Source organism: Hippocampus comes, unplaced genomic scaffold (assembly GCF_001891065.2).
Source record: "Hippocampus comes isolate QL1 unplaced genomic scaffold, H_comes_QL1_v1.1 scaffold56, whole genome shotgun sequence".
In the NCBI taxonomy this organism is placed as follows: domain Eukaryota; kingdom Metazoa; phylum Chordata; class Actinopteri; order Syngnathiformes; family Syngnathidae; genus Hippocampus; species Hippocampus comes.
Genome location: NW_017842056.1, coordinates 1066385 through 1082172, shown reverse-complemented (window position 1 = coordinate 1082172; position 15788 = coordinate 1066385). Strand labels below are relative to the sequence as shown.

Sequence of the window (15788 nt, the reverse complement as noted above, 5' to 3'; positions counted from 1 at the left end):
ACACACACACACACACACACACACACCTGAGACATAGTTTCATGAGCAAACTCGTGCATCGGCTCCCCTCGTAACTCTGTCCTCCTCACTTCTTGAAGGAGGTTCACCCGAGTATTGGTGAATCGGTTTTGGCCATGATTAAAGTTCAAGTCAACTTTATTGTCAAATGTGCTCTATGTGCAACATACAGCACCGATTAAATTTCTCTCCTCTCAACCACAGGAGAGAGAGGAGCCCCTTATCGATAGCAGTCTGCCTTCTGGTGATGTCCGCCAACAGGATTTTTCCGAAATTCAAAATTGCGTGGCTAATTTTGCGCTACGCCGCAGCCAGACCGATTGATATCGCTCAACGCAGCGTCAAGCTCCAGCGATGCTGATTGAGCAATTGATGTCCCTCTGTGGCAGTGATGTGTTTTAGCTGCAGTTGCAGGATTACGCCACTATGCAGCGCTATATCAACAGCGGTGCACATGAAAGACCTGAAGAAGAAACAGATCAAATCGTGTTTCCCCCTCACTAGTCGATGCTATCAGCATCCTTATTTTCTCTTGCGGATTTCACAAACATGTAATTATTGCCTTTTTTTTCTGTCCAAGCATGTCGTGTTTATTAAAATAAGTTTCCTTCGTGTCAAAGTAAGATTTAGAATTGTTATCGTTGCAGATATTGCAGGGAAAATCAGCCATTCGCGAGCAGGAAAGTCAAGTCTGAGTAGAAGTACTCCGCCCTAACACAGCAGGCGATCGCTGCCTCCCTTGTGAGACGGCCATCAACCAACAACGAGCTGGACACATTAAAAAAACACGAGGTGACGGCCATTCGAGAAGCAACAGAAGAGAAGGAGAAGTACAAAAACGAAAATTATATAGTTTAGATTAGGGGTGTGTCAAAGTCGTGTGCACACACAGTTAAAATCTTTCTTTGTGAACATAATGCCATGGAGGTTTTCCAGTCAGATTTCAAGATGATACATAGCACAGAGTCAGCCTTGTTAACGGTTTTTTTAAAAAAAAATTTTTTTGGCCAATGACGCCGGAGACTGTGTGTCTTGTTTTGTTGGATCTACCTGCAGTGTTCGATACTATGGACCACAGTATTCCGCTGGCTTGTCTGCAGCGTCAGGTGGGTGTTCGCGGTAGCACTCTAGAGTGGTTTGGCTGGTAGGACTTTTTGCATTACCCCAGGTTGCTCTGACTCCGGCCCTGCCCCCCTGTCAATAAAAACTGAAATTAAGTGTCAGAGCTCATACGTTGATTGTTGGAGCAAGATGGCCTTCTTTCCTCCGCATGTTCGTTTAATTTCGGATGGTGAGGATGTTGGCTATCCAAATACAGGCCGGAGATGATGAACAGTGCCTTCGAAGGTTTTACTTGCAGAATATTCCTGGCACAAATGAATTACAGACAATGGCCTTCAATTACAAGTGCACGCGCGCAAAGGATTCAAAACATATTTATATGATCAGAAAGGGCGGTACCGAAACTTATGGTGCGGCATCGGGACTTTGGTCTCTCCCAAACCGATTCTTGGCTTGTATCAACTGCCGCATTCCTACGCTCTGCGCATTATCCACAAAGTCTCCAGTAAGCAGCGTATCAAGGCTGAACAGATTGCGACAAGGACACACCTGGTTTTACTGCGGGCATGAGAAAGTTATACAGGCTAGAATAGATATGGGCAGAAGACACACTTGATGTTCCATAGGGTTCTGTTCTGGGGCCCTTGCTGTTTTCATTATATTTACTTCCCCTTGGTTCCATCCTACAAAAACGTGGTGTTTCCTTCCACTGCTTTGTGGATGACAGTAAGATTGATGTCCCGCTGAGCAAAAAGGATGCATTCTCCTCAGGACCAATTTTGTCCTGTCTGTTGGAAATCATAGTCTGGATGTCACTGAATTTACTGAATTTTTGATGAGGACAGCTGGTGTCCCAGTGATGAGACAGTGATCGTGTGTGTGTGTGTGTGTGTGTGTGTGTGTGTGTGTGTGTGTGTGTGTGTGTGTGTGTGTGTGTGTGTGTGTGTTTTGGTGTGTCAGTGAACCACAAGCTTAAGTACATCAGTCTGGCTGTGCTGGTCGTCCAGAATGCGTCGCTCATCCTCAGCATCCACTACGTGCGCACTCTGCCGGGCGAGCGCTTCCTGGCCACGTCGGCCGTGGTCATGGCGGAGGTCCTCAAGGTGCTGGCGTGCCTCCTCATCATCCTGCTGCAGAAAAGATGTAAGTCTCGTGTCCCTTTGATCGCAATTATTGGTTTTGTCACTGAAAATAAGTGTACACCGAGAAAAATTGCAGGTACAGATGGCAAAATCATTGCAGAACATTTGACTTTGGGTTTTGAATGCCACAAAATATAAAATCGGCAAACCCCGCTTTATTTTTTTTTCCGAAGGAAATGGTCTTATTTCTGTCAAGTCATGAAACTAATGTCTCATCTTTTGTGTGTGCCGGCGCGCATGCCCATGCGGTCAATCAGTCAACGTCAAGGAGATGACGTTGTTCCTGGTGGACACCATCTTCTTACAATACAGGGACACGCTGAAGCTGGCTGTCCCGTCTCTCATCTACACGCTGCAAAACAACCTGCAGTACATCGCCATCTCCAACCTGCCCGCCGCCACCTTCCAGGTCACTACATGCATGAACCACCACAAGACACACGCAAACGAATGAATGAAAATGGGTTTGCTACAATCGCCGTTCGGTCAAAATCAGCCAGGAATAGACCTCTTCTTCATCTCCCCTCCAAAAAAGTGAATAATTGCCTTTAGTTGCTGCAAGATGGCGGCAAATCACTGTCTACTCTCCCCAACAAACTGCCTCAAGATGAATTTTATATCATAGCTGGTATTGGCCTACACACAAAACAGAGAGAAGTTGAGTTACTCAACGAATAACAAAGGATCTGTATTTCTTACCATGTACAAGTCAATTGTGTGAGGAGCTTGGCCACAAAATGAATTCAACTCCTAAATCTAGGTACCACTACATCGAGAATAGCTGAATTTTTGTGAAACATTCTTAATCTTACAACAAGATTTTTTTTTGGGGGGGTGGGCGGGCAACAGTATAACGCTTGATGGTGATGGGTGTCAATCTGGCGGTGGGTTCTCAGGTGACGTACCAACTGAAGATTCTGACCACGGCGCTCTTCAGTGTGCTGATGCTAAAGAAGACTTTGTCCAAAGTGCAGTGGTTTTCACTACTGCTGCTCTTCGTCGGTGTTGCGATTGTACAGGTAGGCCAACCCCCGCCCTCGTCTTCTGACACTCCACTAATGGGGGTGGGGGGGGGCGCATAAGCAGCGCACGGGTACAGTGAAACTCCTCTACAACGAAATCATGTTTGCAGCAAGGCGTTTTTCACAACAGGGGGTTTTTCACTGTAGCAAATTTGATCTCAGATGCAAACACACACACAAAACGTATATGTGTACTCTTTATTTTTATTCCAATACTGTGCATAGTGCATAAATATGAGCATACACTTATTTGATATTGTTTAACATTAACATACAATTGTTTGACATTAATCACTCCACTTTGTCTGTTGGTTTTAAAAAGTCATTGATACTCTTTTGCTTCCCAACACTTCCCAATTTCTTGAATAATGTCTTTTATTTTGCTTCTTCCGTCTTTCATTTGGATCATTTTTCCCCTCTCTTCCGGAGTCAGAGCTCTTCTTGTCTCAGCTGCTAGACATCCAAAGGTCCGTTTTGTCGCCATTTTAGCAATGCAATGTTCTTGCTGCGTCCGAAACTCAATAACAAATAGTTCCTGGACTACTGCGCATGTGTAAACCAGTTTGGTGGTTGCTGTTGCCGTTTCCGAACGAAGCAGTTGGATTAGACTTTTGCGGATGGCTTGTTTTCGTTGTAGTGAATCCCGTCGCGTGGTAAGAGCAGAGAAAAAGATTTTGTATAACGGAACAGGGGGATTTTTCGTCATAGGGGAAGCAGAAAACTGGGAATGGCTTTCATGCATGAAGATTTTTTCACATTAGGGGGTATTTTCGCCCATGTAGGTTTCGTTGTAGAGGAGTTTCACTGTAGTAATACAAATCAAGCAGTAAAATCGACTTTTTTTTTAAAACTCTCCCTGGGAGCTGCCATTTTTCTGCTTGCTGCCCTTCTGAAAATGACATCACAGTGTCCAAAGAGCTTGGCTCACGAACGTCACGTGACCAAACCCGGAGGGGGGCGGGGCTATTTTTGGTAGACCGATATGACCCAGACCTCTTCGCCACGTCTTGCTCGGCAGGTGCAGCAGGGGGCCAGCAAGGAGACGGAGAGAGACGATCAGAACTACGTGGCGGGCCTGACGGCCGTCATCATCAGCTGCCTGTCGTCGGGCTTCGCCGGCGTCTACTTTGAGAAGATCCTGAAGGGGAGCTCGGCATCGGTGTGGGTGCGCAACGTGCAGCTGGGTATCTTCGGCACGGCGCTGGGCACGTTGGCGCTGTACTGGAACGACGGCGCCGCCGTGGCCCGCCGCGGCTTCTTCTCGGGCTACACCTACATGGTGTGGGGCGTCATCCTCAACCAGGCGTTCGGCGGCCTCCTGGTGGCGGTGGTGGTCAAATATGCCGACAACATCCTGAAAGGCTTCGCCACCTCCTTCTCCATCATCATCTCCACCGTCATGTCCATCTACCTGTTTGCTTTCCGCGTGGACGGGCTGTTTACCGCCGGCGCCGGGCTGGTCATCGCGGCCGTCTACATGTACAGCCTCCCGAAATCGTCGCCCATCCTCAATTCGTCTCCCTCGACGTCGAGAACTGAGGACGCAGCCGTGGCGGAGACCTTTCAGACAAAGTCAGTGGTGCTCAAGTGACTTTTGAATCCCCCTCTCCTCTTCTACCTTTTTTCTCTCGCGGGGCTGTGTTCGGAAAACCTTCACTCTTTCCCTCATCGCTAGCCTGTGTTAGATGGGGGGGACCGAGCCGTGCTGTCGATTGTTCAAATATGCGAGTAATTCACACCCTCCGCCAAAGAAGCTTCGAGTCGCTTATAGATGCTGCGCGATGGCGCCAAAACAATACTTTTATATTCCTCTTGGCTGTGAAAAGAGCAAATAGGTGAGTTTTTAAAACGAATGGTGGATGATAGGTCCCGCGAGTCAGGTATTGGTGATACCGTGAGTATGAATCGACTCCTCGATATGCAAGGGGAACACAGAGTAGCTATTTGGATGTCGTGCACTTACCTATGAAATGCGAAATTATTTGGAGGTTCTACTCGCGCTGATTCGGTCACCACGGTTGATTACGGCTTCGATTACAGCGTACCGGAAGACACGAATCATGGTCACGATTTCTCAAAATTAATTAATAGGATTGATTGAACAAAGAAAGAGACGGCTAAATGGGCAAGTGTTGAGTTTACATTTTCAGATGAGCCCTTCTACATAGCATTTCCTGGAAATTACAATGTCCCCTCTCTTCTGAGTCAGTTTGTGTGTGTGTTTTTTTTTTTTTTTTTTTTTTTTTTTTTTTTAAATAATGAACCCGTGGGCTACACATGGGATCCGTGGGGGCTACCTGGTACCCACTGACACCATGTTGAGGACCCCTGGTCTAGAGGGGAGCAAAAATCACAGAAAATTGGAAACCTTGCATGCAAATTTGTGAGTTTGGCTCTTCACAGGGAACTTAGAGGGGCGAAAATGTGCAAAGTGATTTTCGATCACAGCCCGCTCACTTCCCGTCTGCTCTTGACCTTCCACCTAACCCACTAACTGGCCGCAGAAAGCACAAGTGTGGCGGAGAAAGCGCCTTACGTGGAGGAAGAAGCCTTATTGTTGTCGATACGCAATGCACTAAGCTCGCGCCAAGGATCGATTGCTTGATTATCGAGCGGCTCGTTGGACCGAGGAAGGAGGAACGCGGCACCGCCTGCGGACTTGAGACTGGTGCCTTCTCTTCTCGTCCGGACGCGAGCTATACCCGTTGAGTCACGTGACCTCCGGCCACAGCATGAAGTGGCGACGAACTTGAGCGCGCCAGCAGCTGTCCGCATGAAATCCTCATTTATGTGACCTTGATATATTTTTCTGACCAGTCATTTGTTTGAATGTGACGTTTACTGGCAAACATTTTGTTTGTCTGCACGTGCCCTTACGTTGGCCAGCAACCTGTCCGCCGTTTTGTCTGCATCTGCCGACCACTTCATTTTTTTTCATGTGCTCCAACACTGACTGGCGACCAGTACTTTACCTGTCACTCAGTCATCTGCGATGAGCTCCAGCTCACTTACGACCCAAATGAGGACATTAAAAAAAAAAAAAATGGATGCGTCAATCAAACAAAATCATGATTTATTTTCATACAACTAATCTCTATCAAGTGACTGACAGAATTTTAAAACATCTCAAAATGGTGTCATTGAAGGAGGAGGGATTCTTTATTTTATGATTTTTTGTAAGTGTATGATTTGCATTTAATGCAAGCTTGTGTTTCAGTGTGTGGGTGAAAAGAACAAAGGGCACATCAGACTGGGCCTAAACCTGAAATCCCCCCCCCCCCACACACACACACACACACACACACACACTAATCAATTTTCCGATTTGAATCGACTTTAAATGTTCCAGCTTGAAACTGCATGGATCAAAAAGGGACGTTGCGCGCACCCCTTCGACCCTCCACCGCCCTCATGAAGTTTACAAGTAAGGCAAGATGACCTTGGCCTTTCTGACTTGTTCGCACATACCTCGGGTCAAATCTTCTTTGAAGTGTAGACAAGCGACTACTTTTGCGATGTCGTGGCTGATTGCCTTCCGCTGGGCGCCTTAGTTCTCATCCCCACAACAATATGAAAAAAAGTTCTGCTCGTACCAGTTTCTTTGGCAGCCATTTTAGTGGAAGCAACTTAAAAAAAATCACTTTGTTCAAAAAAAAAAAAAAAACCTGGCATGAATCGCCCAGTCCGAGCAACGGGTTGTTTGCTGAAGAAAGAAAGAAAGAAAAAAATCCTGTTGAATTCAGATCAAAAGTCACAATTGGTGTCGAATCGTTTTGAGTGACACGAGAGCAAGTTGCAAATGGACAAAAGCCGGTCGCCACCTACAAGTTCTTGAGGAAGTCGCGGAGAGGAACATATTTTGTCAATGTTGAATGCTGTTGTGGGAAGGTGGATCAATGAATTTGTACTTGATTTGACTTTTTTTCACTCACACACGCCGATGTTGTGTTCAACATGAAAACAGAAGACAATGAATTGCAAATCATGTTCAACCTATATTTAATTAAATGCCCTCCAAAGACAAGTTATTTAATGTTGAAACTGACAAATGTTATTGTTTTTAGCAAATAAAAATGAACTGACGATTTTATGGCTGCAACACGTTCCCAAAAAGTTGGGGGTGGCGAAAAAGTTGAGGAATGCTCATCAAACAGCTGTTTGGAACATCCCACAGTTGAACAGGCTAACTGGGAAAAGGCAAATTGGTGCCGTGGTGAAATCCAGCTTCTTTCTTCTTCAGCTGGCAAAATAAAACCTCTTTTCTCATGAGCACTTTCAAACAGTAATTCATGCCTTCGTCACATTCCAGCTGGATTGCCGTTACGCACTTTACTTTTGAGTCAGCCAATCCTCCATGAAGCGTCTCCAGTTGGTCCAGAATGCTGCTGCTCACTTCTTGACTGCTACTCGTAAGAGGGAGCACATAACTCCTACTCTGACATCCCTTCACTGACTCCGGATACATTTTTGAGTTCGTTTGAAGATCCTATTATTTGTTTTCAAATCTTTCAATGGCCTGGCCCCACCTTACCTCTCTCCGCAAACCTGAGGCACCTGCCCGCTGCCTCAGGTCTGTGGACCAGACACTACTAGCGGTACCAAGAACTAAGCGGAGGCTCCGAGGAGATGGAGCCTTTTCCGTTGCCGCTCCCTCTCTTTGGAACGTCCTCCCGCTGAACATTAGGCAAGCCCCTCGCTTCGTTGCCGAACTCAAAACTCACCTCAAAACTCATTTTTATTCTCTGGCTTTTGACTCAACATGAGACTTGATTTTGAGTTTGACTGTTTTGTGTTTTCTACTGTCTTCGCTATTCATTTATTGTATATTGTTGTATATATGTTATTTGCTCCATGTACAGCACTTTGTGTATAGCGGTTGAGAGTTGAGGTGCTTACATCAATTAGTCAGTCATTCACAAGCAAAGATAGGCCAAGGTTCACCACCTCTTTGTCAACAACTGCATAAGAAAATATTCTGTTTTAGGACAATGTAACTCAATGTACAATTGCAAGGAATTTAGGAATTTCATTACGGTCACCAAAAGGTTCAGAGAATCTGGAGAAATCACCGCATGTAAGCGGCAAGGCCAAAAACCAACTTTAAATCCCCCAAAACCAACCTGTTGCATAGGATCTCGCCACATGTGCTCAGGAACATTTCACAAAACCAGTGTCAGTAAATCCACTTTGCCACGACCTCCCGAAGTGAAACTTGAAACTCTACTTACTATGACAGGCAAAAGCCATTCATCAACACCAGCCAGAAACGACCGCAGTTTCTCTGGGCTCGAGCTCCTCTAAGATGGACTGACGCAAAGAGGAAAAGTCTTCTGTGGTCTGACGAGTCCACATTTCAAATCGGTTTGGGAAATTGCGGACGCCTTGTCCTCTGGGCCAAAGAGGAAATGAACCATCCAGACTGTTAGTTCAAAAGCCAGCATCTGTGATGGTCTGGGCCTGCGGTCGTGACATTGGCTTCGGTAATTTACACACCTGTGAAGGCACATACAGGTTTCGAAGAAACTTGCTGCAATCCAAAGAACGACTTTTTCATGGACGCCGCTGCTTATTTTCAGCAAGACAATGCCAAACCACATTTTGCACGTTTCAACGGCGTGGCTTCGTTGTGAAAGAGTGCGGTTATACTAGACCGGCCTGCCTGCAGTCCCGACCTGCCTCCCATTGAAAATGTGTGGCGCGTTATGAGGCGTGAGATACGACAACGGAAACCCCGAACTATTGAACAGTTGAAGCTGAACATCAGGCAACAATGGGAAAGAATTCCACCGACAAAGCTGTGACAATTAGTGTCCTCAGTTCCTAAACATTTATTGAATGTTGTGAAAAGAAAACGTGATGGAACACAGTGGTTAACATGACCCTATCACGGCTTTTTTGCAACATGTTCCCACCATAAAATTCCAAGTTTACCATTATTTGCTAAAAACAGTAAAGTTTCTCAGTTTGAACATGAAAAAGCTTGTCTTTGTAATGTGTACAATTAAATATCGGTTGAACATGATTCGCAGATCATTGTATTTTATTTAACACAAGCTCCCAACTTGATTGGAATTGGATTTGTACACACATAGGGAGCTAGGGCGCGAGATAAAAAGGCAGGAATGTGTCATGTTACACCCTTTCCACCTTTGTTACTCCTGGTAGAAGTCAAGAATCTGCTGTTGCCTTCCAGTCCAACTTAACTCACACGTCCCATCAAGTCACAATAAACTGCTTACTAATATGTTTTAACATAAAGTAGTGACATCCTGGACCTGCTTCCCTCCAGGATTCTAACCATGAACCTCTTGTTCCTCCTTTTCCTCTTCTTCTGTCTCTATCGTGCAGGTGCGACACGAAGGTGAAAGGATCTTAAGACGCGACACGAGACTCGAGAGCACTGCCCCCTCGTGGTTTTTTGGAGGACTTGTCTTGTTTCTTCTCGGAGTCTTCACGGAGACTTCAGGGTTGTCTACCGCTGACGAAGCTTCTGTGAGAGAAGCGAAACGTCCTTTTTTGCTTTTTGTTTGTGTTTTTTTTTTTTTTTTTTTTTTTTTTTTTTTTTTTTTTTTTTTTTTTTCCCCAGGGGAGAAGACAGACGGCCAGGCAGCCGCTAACAATATCTAAAGAGGACTTGTCTTACATTTTTTTCACTTGATACAGTATTTGAAATGACTGAAAATTTAGCTCCGCCACCATTTCAAAATGAAATTAAAAGTAATATTTCGATACACATGATTCTGTGTTGCGATAGATGTGTTTATATTTGAGGTTCTCACGTGACAAAAGTGCGTACTGACATGGCACATTTGGAGTTCGTGTTTTAAAGTAACCCAAATTTTCGTAAAAGACCCAGTGCTGGTTTCCCCCTTTTCCCTCCGTGTATATGATAAATGTTTTAACGACATTACCTGTCATTCCCAAAAAGTACCCCTCACATCCTCGATCTCATCACGTGTCTCTTCTATACAGGGCGACTCCACAAGGGGGCGCAAATTCCCCATACGAATGCCAATGTTTTCAGGTAGGTTGGGGGATTTTAAACAAGGAATACATTTTTCAAGTAGGCTAAAAAGCTGCCGTGAGGGATTCAAGCCTAACAAGGGTTAGGAGTTATTTTTATTGTTTCAAGCCTGGCTTAAGTTTAGGGTTTGAACGAAGGGTTTCAAGTTACCTTTTGAATCCTGGGAAGACCTCCTGTCATATTATCAGAGCGCACGGTTGTAGTTTCCACTTACGACCACTCGAGGGAGACAAACACTTTGTTGAAGGACGAGGAAATCAAAACCATTTAGTGGTGGCGTCACGTCTAAATCCCGCCCCTACGTCGCTTGCTGCACTTTTGATGGTTGGTGACACGGTTACATTCATTCAATGTTTATCAAGTGCTCCAGATTGAAATAGGCTTGATTTATATAACATCGTTCAAGGGACCTGAGAACAAGGTGGAAAGGTTTCGAAAAGAACCAACACACGCAGCGGAAAAAAGTACGCGTGCGTGCGACTGGGTGCGTGCGTGCGTGCGTGTGTGTGTGCGTGTGTCCGCGCGTGTGTGCGCGTGTGTGTGTGTGTGTGTGTGTGTGTGCGCGCTTGCTGTGTGTGTTGATGTCGCATTCGTGCACTTCTTTAGTGATGTTAGTGTGTGCAACTGTGGGTTGTTTGTGTGTGTGTGTGTTTTGTGTTTCTGCGCGCGTGTGCGTGAGTGAGAGAGTGTTGTGTTTGAGTCGTCTTGAGTAGTTTTTCGCGCGTATTTATGTATCGTGTGTGTGTGTGTGTGTGTGTGTGTGTGTGTGTGTGTGTGTGTGTGTGTGCATTTGTCTGCGTGCGCGTCTGTCTTTCGTGTGAGCGTGTGAGTGCATGTGCATGGGCGTGTGATTGCTCATGAGCGGGTGGTTGAATCTAAGTGAGAGAGTGTGTGCGAGTGATTTTTTTTCACGTGCGTGCGCAACTGTGTGCAGTGTATCATTCCGTGACTGTTCGGCGCGCGCGCGCGCGTGTGTGTGTGTGTGTGTGTGTGTGTGTGTGTGTGTGTTGGGGGGGTGTCGTTTGTCTTCGTGCTAGTGTGAGTTTGTGTGTGTGATGGTTTGAGTGTGTTTGCGCCAGTGACTGTTGTAATTGGTGCATGTGTGTGTCTGAACGTGCGTGGGTCTTAGCCCGCGTATGTTTACTTGATTTGTGTGTGCGCGTTCACGTGTGTGCGTGCGCGCGTGTTATCCAAACATGCTCCACTACGCGCATGACAACAATCCTGGCGCGGTATTCCCATTAATGAGGCTCATTCATTGACGCTGCCCTTCATTCCGGAGCGCGACTGCGCGAGGGAGACCCTTGACTGTGACGTCAGAAAAAAAGGTTGGGGCGGGGCTTGCGCGGCGACGCCACCTTGCGCAGCATCCCCTTTAAAAGGCTCGCGCCGGCCGCGCGGCCGCTCACAGGATCAGCGGCGGGATAAGCCAACCCCCACCCTGCTTGCGCCTCGTTCGGTGAAGACGTGCGCGTTCCGGCGAAGGACCCCCCGCGCCCTCCCCCCCTCGCCCCCCTTCCCTCCCATCAGTCTGCCCGCCGATGAGATTCTTCAAGCTGACGTTCAAGTGTTTTGTGGATTGTTTCTGAATCTCGACGTCGGAACACTTTGGACGTTTTGTTTGGGTTTGATTCTTCTGGAACGTTGCCACTTTGATTTGATTGACGGCTGACACTCGAGAGGAGAAAGAGAGAGGGAGGGAGAGAACGAGAGAGAGAGAGAAAGAGAGGGGCAAAAAAAAAAAGCTTTTGGATATTTTTGACCGAGCGCCTTTTTAATTGATGGACAGGCAGACTGCGCCGCCCGTCTCCTCCACCTGCTCGCTGCTGCCCCCGGAGGAGGCCAGCAGGAGTCAGCTCGGGGGAGGGCCGATGGCGGCGGCGGCTGCGGCGGCCAGCCCGAACGGACCCGGGACGGCCGGAGCCGGAGCCGGAGCCGAGGGCAAAAAAGGCGGCGTGGTCGTGGGGCCGCCGCCGGTGCGTCAGGAGCGCGAGACGTGGAGCAGACAGATGGACTTCATCATGTCGTGCGTGGGCTTCGCGGTCGGCCTGGGGAACGTCTGGAGGTTCCCGTACCTGTGCTACAAGAACGGAGGAGGTGAGCGAAAAAGTCGAGCGCTCGCCGACGCACCGCGAACAGTGACGGTGGCAGGAGAGGCAAACAAAAACTTTACCGAAGGAGGTTGTGTCTTTTTTCCAAGATAGCGAGCTAGAGAGAAAAAGTCCGGATGAACAGCACAAAATCATATTTTTCACCAAGAAACAACAAAAAAAAAATGCAATAAAACAAGAAAAAGAGCAGTCATGTTTTTCCAAATAAGAGTTTGCACAAAAAGCAGAGATTAAGTCAAAGATTTATTGAAGGAAAAAAGTGTTACCAAAACGACATTGGATTTTTTTTCAGATTAAAATTTGAAAAAAAAATCAAGAAAAAATATTTTTTTTCAAGGAAAAAGGATGGTTGTATTTTATCACGAGAACAGTTCATAGTAAAGCATGAATAGAAATTCAGTATGAAGAGAATAAAGTAATCAAGGATTTCTTTTTCTCCAGAAAAAGATACATTGCCATGACAGCTGCATTTAATATATTTTTTTTAAAAAAAAAGTTAATCGTAAATAAAATCAAAATTAAGAGATTAAATTCCTTCTTTTCACCAAGATAAAAAGTGATAAGAAAACAAGACAAAAGTCATCATGCAACCTCGATCAAATGACATTTTTTCAAATAAAAATTCACAATAAAACAAGACAAGCAGTCATATTTTTCCCAGACACCACTCTCTTTTTTTCAGCTCAAAATAAAGACTTGCAATAAAACAAGAACAACATCAATAATATGTTGGACGTGCAAAAGAGTCGAGAAGAAAATCAAGTCAGATTTTTTTGGTTGCTTTCACGAATAACATGGCGGGCGGCCTGCTGGTCGAGTGGTTAGCGTGTCGACCTCACAGTGCAGAGGTAGCGGGTTCGATTCCGACTCTGGCCTTCCTGTGTGGAGTTTGCATGTTCTCTCCGGGCCTGCGTGGCTTTTCTCCGGGTGCTCTGGTTTCGTCCCACATTCCAAAAACATGCATGGCAGGCTGATTGAACACTTAAAATTGTCCCGTGGTGTGAGTGTGAATGTGGAGGGTTGTTTGTCTGTGTGTGCCCTGCGATTGGCTGGCGACCAGTTCAGGGTGTTTAGTTGTTGAACGTTTACAATATGACCTTTTAGGATCATCTTTACATGCACGTTTGGACAAAAGTGAGAGCTGAAGGCCAAGCGTATGTTGGAGGTCATGAAGAGTTCTAGTTTGTGTTGGAATTTAACAATAACGTTTAATCCCACCCTCCAGCGGCGGCCATTTGCACAATCTTTGAGGACTTAGATGATTGATTGACAGAGAGTTACCACAGTCAGTTGTCAGTTGTTCCGCCCCCATCGACTCCACCCCCCCATGCATACACACACACACACACACACACACACACACACACACACACACACACACACACACACACACACACACACACACACAAGCATGGACAAAACATATGCGCAAAAAGCATTCTTCAGCAGAGTGGTCACAGGATGACAAAACACCCTGGTGGGGGGGGGGGCGTGCATCTGCCATCTGATGTAATTTTCTACCCGTCTACTTTCATCTCATGCTTTTTGATTCACGATCTATGAAAGGGCCGCCGCCATTTTTCATACGACGATCAGTGGCTCATTCATTGGAATCATATCGATAAAGCATGATACAGTAGTCTCTTAATTCTTCATAATTGCAAATATTGCTTTTGACTTTATTTTTTTCCCCGCCTGAATCATGTGTGTGTGTGTGTGTGTGTGTGTGTGTGTGTGTGTGTGTGTGTGTGTGTGTGTGTGTGTGTGTGTGTGTGTGTGCCCAAACACGCACACGCGTGCGCACACCAGTCACATAAAAATACATCCACATCCACACACAATGTGCTGACGCAGCGGCGGTGTTTGACAAGAAAGATGTTACGGGATGGCGGTGGGGGGGGGGCAGATGAAAAGGTCCGCTCGCTCTCACAGGACGAAGATGAAGGTTACTCTTTGCTCTCTTTGTAGCCGTTGTCTCCGCTGTCGTTTACAGCCTGTTCACGCCAACGAAGGTCAGTTGGACGAGGCCTAAAGTTGCCGTGCGTCGCCGCACTCCTGCTGACTTTGGCGCCGTTTGAAGGTCACGCTGCTCTTGAAGGTCACGCTGCCATTTATCAGCGACTCTGCGTGGCCATGGACCTTTGGTAGCGGATAAACTCTGTGCTACTTTTCATTTCCTTCCCTTTCTTTTTTCTTTTAGGGGTCTCTCGTCCTCTAAACACACACACACACACACACACGCACAAGCAGTTTGGATGATGTAGCTCAAGTCAGTTTGAGGCCTGCAGTTCATAAAATAATCACTGCGGGGTGTGTGCTGCATGTGCTTTTGTCATTTGTGTGTTATTTTTGTGCATGTGTATGTGCGTCTGTGTGTGTGTGTGGGGGGGGGTAGTCGTGTTTGTTCAGGCATGTGCTGTGTGTTTTATGTAAGAATTTGTGTAAGTGTGTTTGTATTTGTGTGGGTGTGCTTTGTGAGTTAATGTTGCATTTGTGCACTTATTTGTGGATGTTGGTGTGCGCAATTGTGGGTTGTTTGTGTGTGTGTGTGTGTGCGTGTGTGTGTGTGTGTGTGTGTGTGTGTGTGTGTGTGTGTGTGTGTACGCGCACGCACGTGTTTCTGGAGAGATTCCAGGATCCAGGAGTCTTTCGGCTGAGTCATCAGTCTGGTTGCCAGGGTAACCCGTCTCTTGCCCTGCCCCCGCTCTCCCGTCAATTGATGGTCCGTTGCCGTGGTGACGCAGCCCGGGATGTTGTCGGGTTCAAAGGCGTGGGATATTTTCAGCGTGTACGAGCGTGACGCGGTTATCCCTGACGCCACGTGCGCCGCAGTTTAGCGCCAGTTGACAATAATCCTTTAATCCTATCGGCCGAGCCCAGGTGGCGCCGCCGCAAATCGGGCGACCGGCGCCACCTGCCGGCGGGGAGTTCCGACGTCGACGTCGATTCGCATCGATGACAGCTCAGCGGGATGCATCAAATTGTCTGGTTACTTCTGGGAATCATCCGGTCGTTGGCGAAAAATCGCAATGATCGAACGCTCGTCGCTGACTTGTCACACAGGTTGGCTCGCTTACTTACTTAAATTGGATCAATTGTTTCCACGCCGGCGCCCAGGCTAGCGCTGTTCCAGCTAGCTTGTGTGTATGACGACATAGAAGTTGAAGAACTTACGACTTTTTGTTGTTGTTGTTGTTGTGCACCACAATCTGATGAAAGTTGAGCGGAAGTCGATTCATCAATGACGTTGTTGATATTTTTCAAGTCACGACAGCCGACCGATTCTGCGCCAAAGACCGTTTTCACACAACGGCATATTTCTAAGGCCGGGGCGTCCTGTCCTGTGTCGTTAGCTTTGATAGCGGCGGGTGTGATGATCGCTGCTAATCTTGAAATATTCAGACCAGCG

At 46.7% G+C, this 15788-nt stretch overlaps 2 protein-coding genes across 2 annotated transcripts in view; both read left to right on the top strand.

Annotated features, from left to right (window-relative positions):
- slc35a2 (solute carrier family 35 member 2) overlaps positions 1-10295 on the top strand; it is an 11440-nt gene extending 1145 nt beyond the window's left edge. The window contains exons 2-7 of the mRNA XM_019860751.1: positions 2041-2223; positions 2480-2631; positions 3119-3241; positions 4263-4816; positions 9593-9668; positions 9876-10295. Coding sequence (XP_019716310.1) covers positions 2041-2223; positions 2480-2631; positions 3119-3241; positions 4263-4816; positions 9593-9620 — 1040 coding nt within the window. The 3' untranslated portion in view covers positions 9621-9668; positions 9876-10295. The remainder of the gene's footprint in view (positions 1-2040; positions 2224-2479; positions 2632-3118; positions 3242-4262; positions 4817-9592; positions 9669-9875) is intronic.
- Positions 10296-11646: 1351 nt separating this feature from the next.
- Positions 11647-15788, top strand: part of slc6a8 (solute carrier family 6 member 8) — an 18102-nt gene continuing 13960 nt past the window's right edge. Inside the window, exon 1 of the mRNA XM_019860709.1 lies at positions 11647-12365. Coding sequence (XP_019716268.1) covers positions 12050-12365 — 316 coding nt within the window. The 5' untranslated portion in view covers positions 11647-12049. The remainder of the gene's footprint in view (positions 12366-15788) is intronic.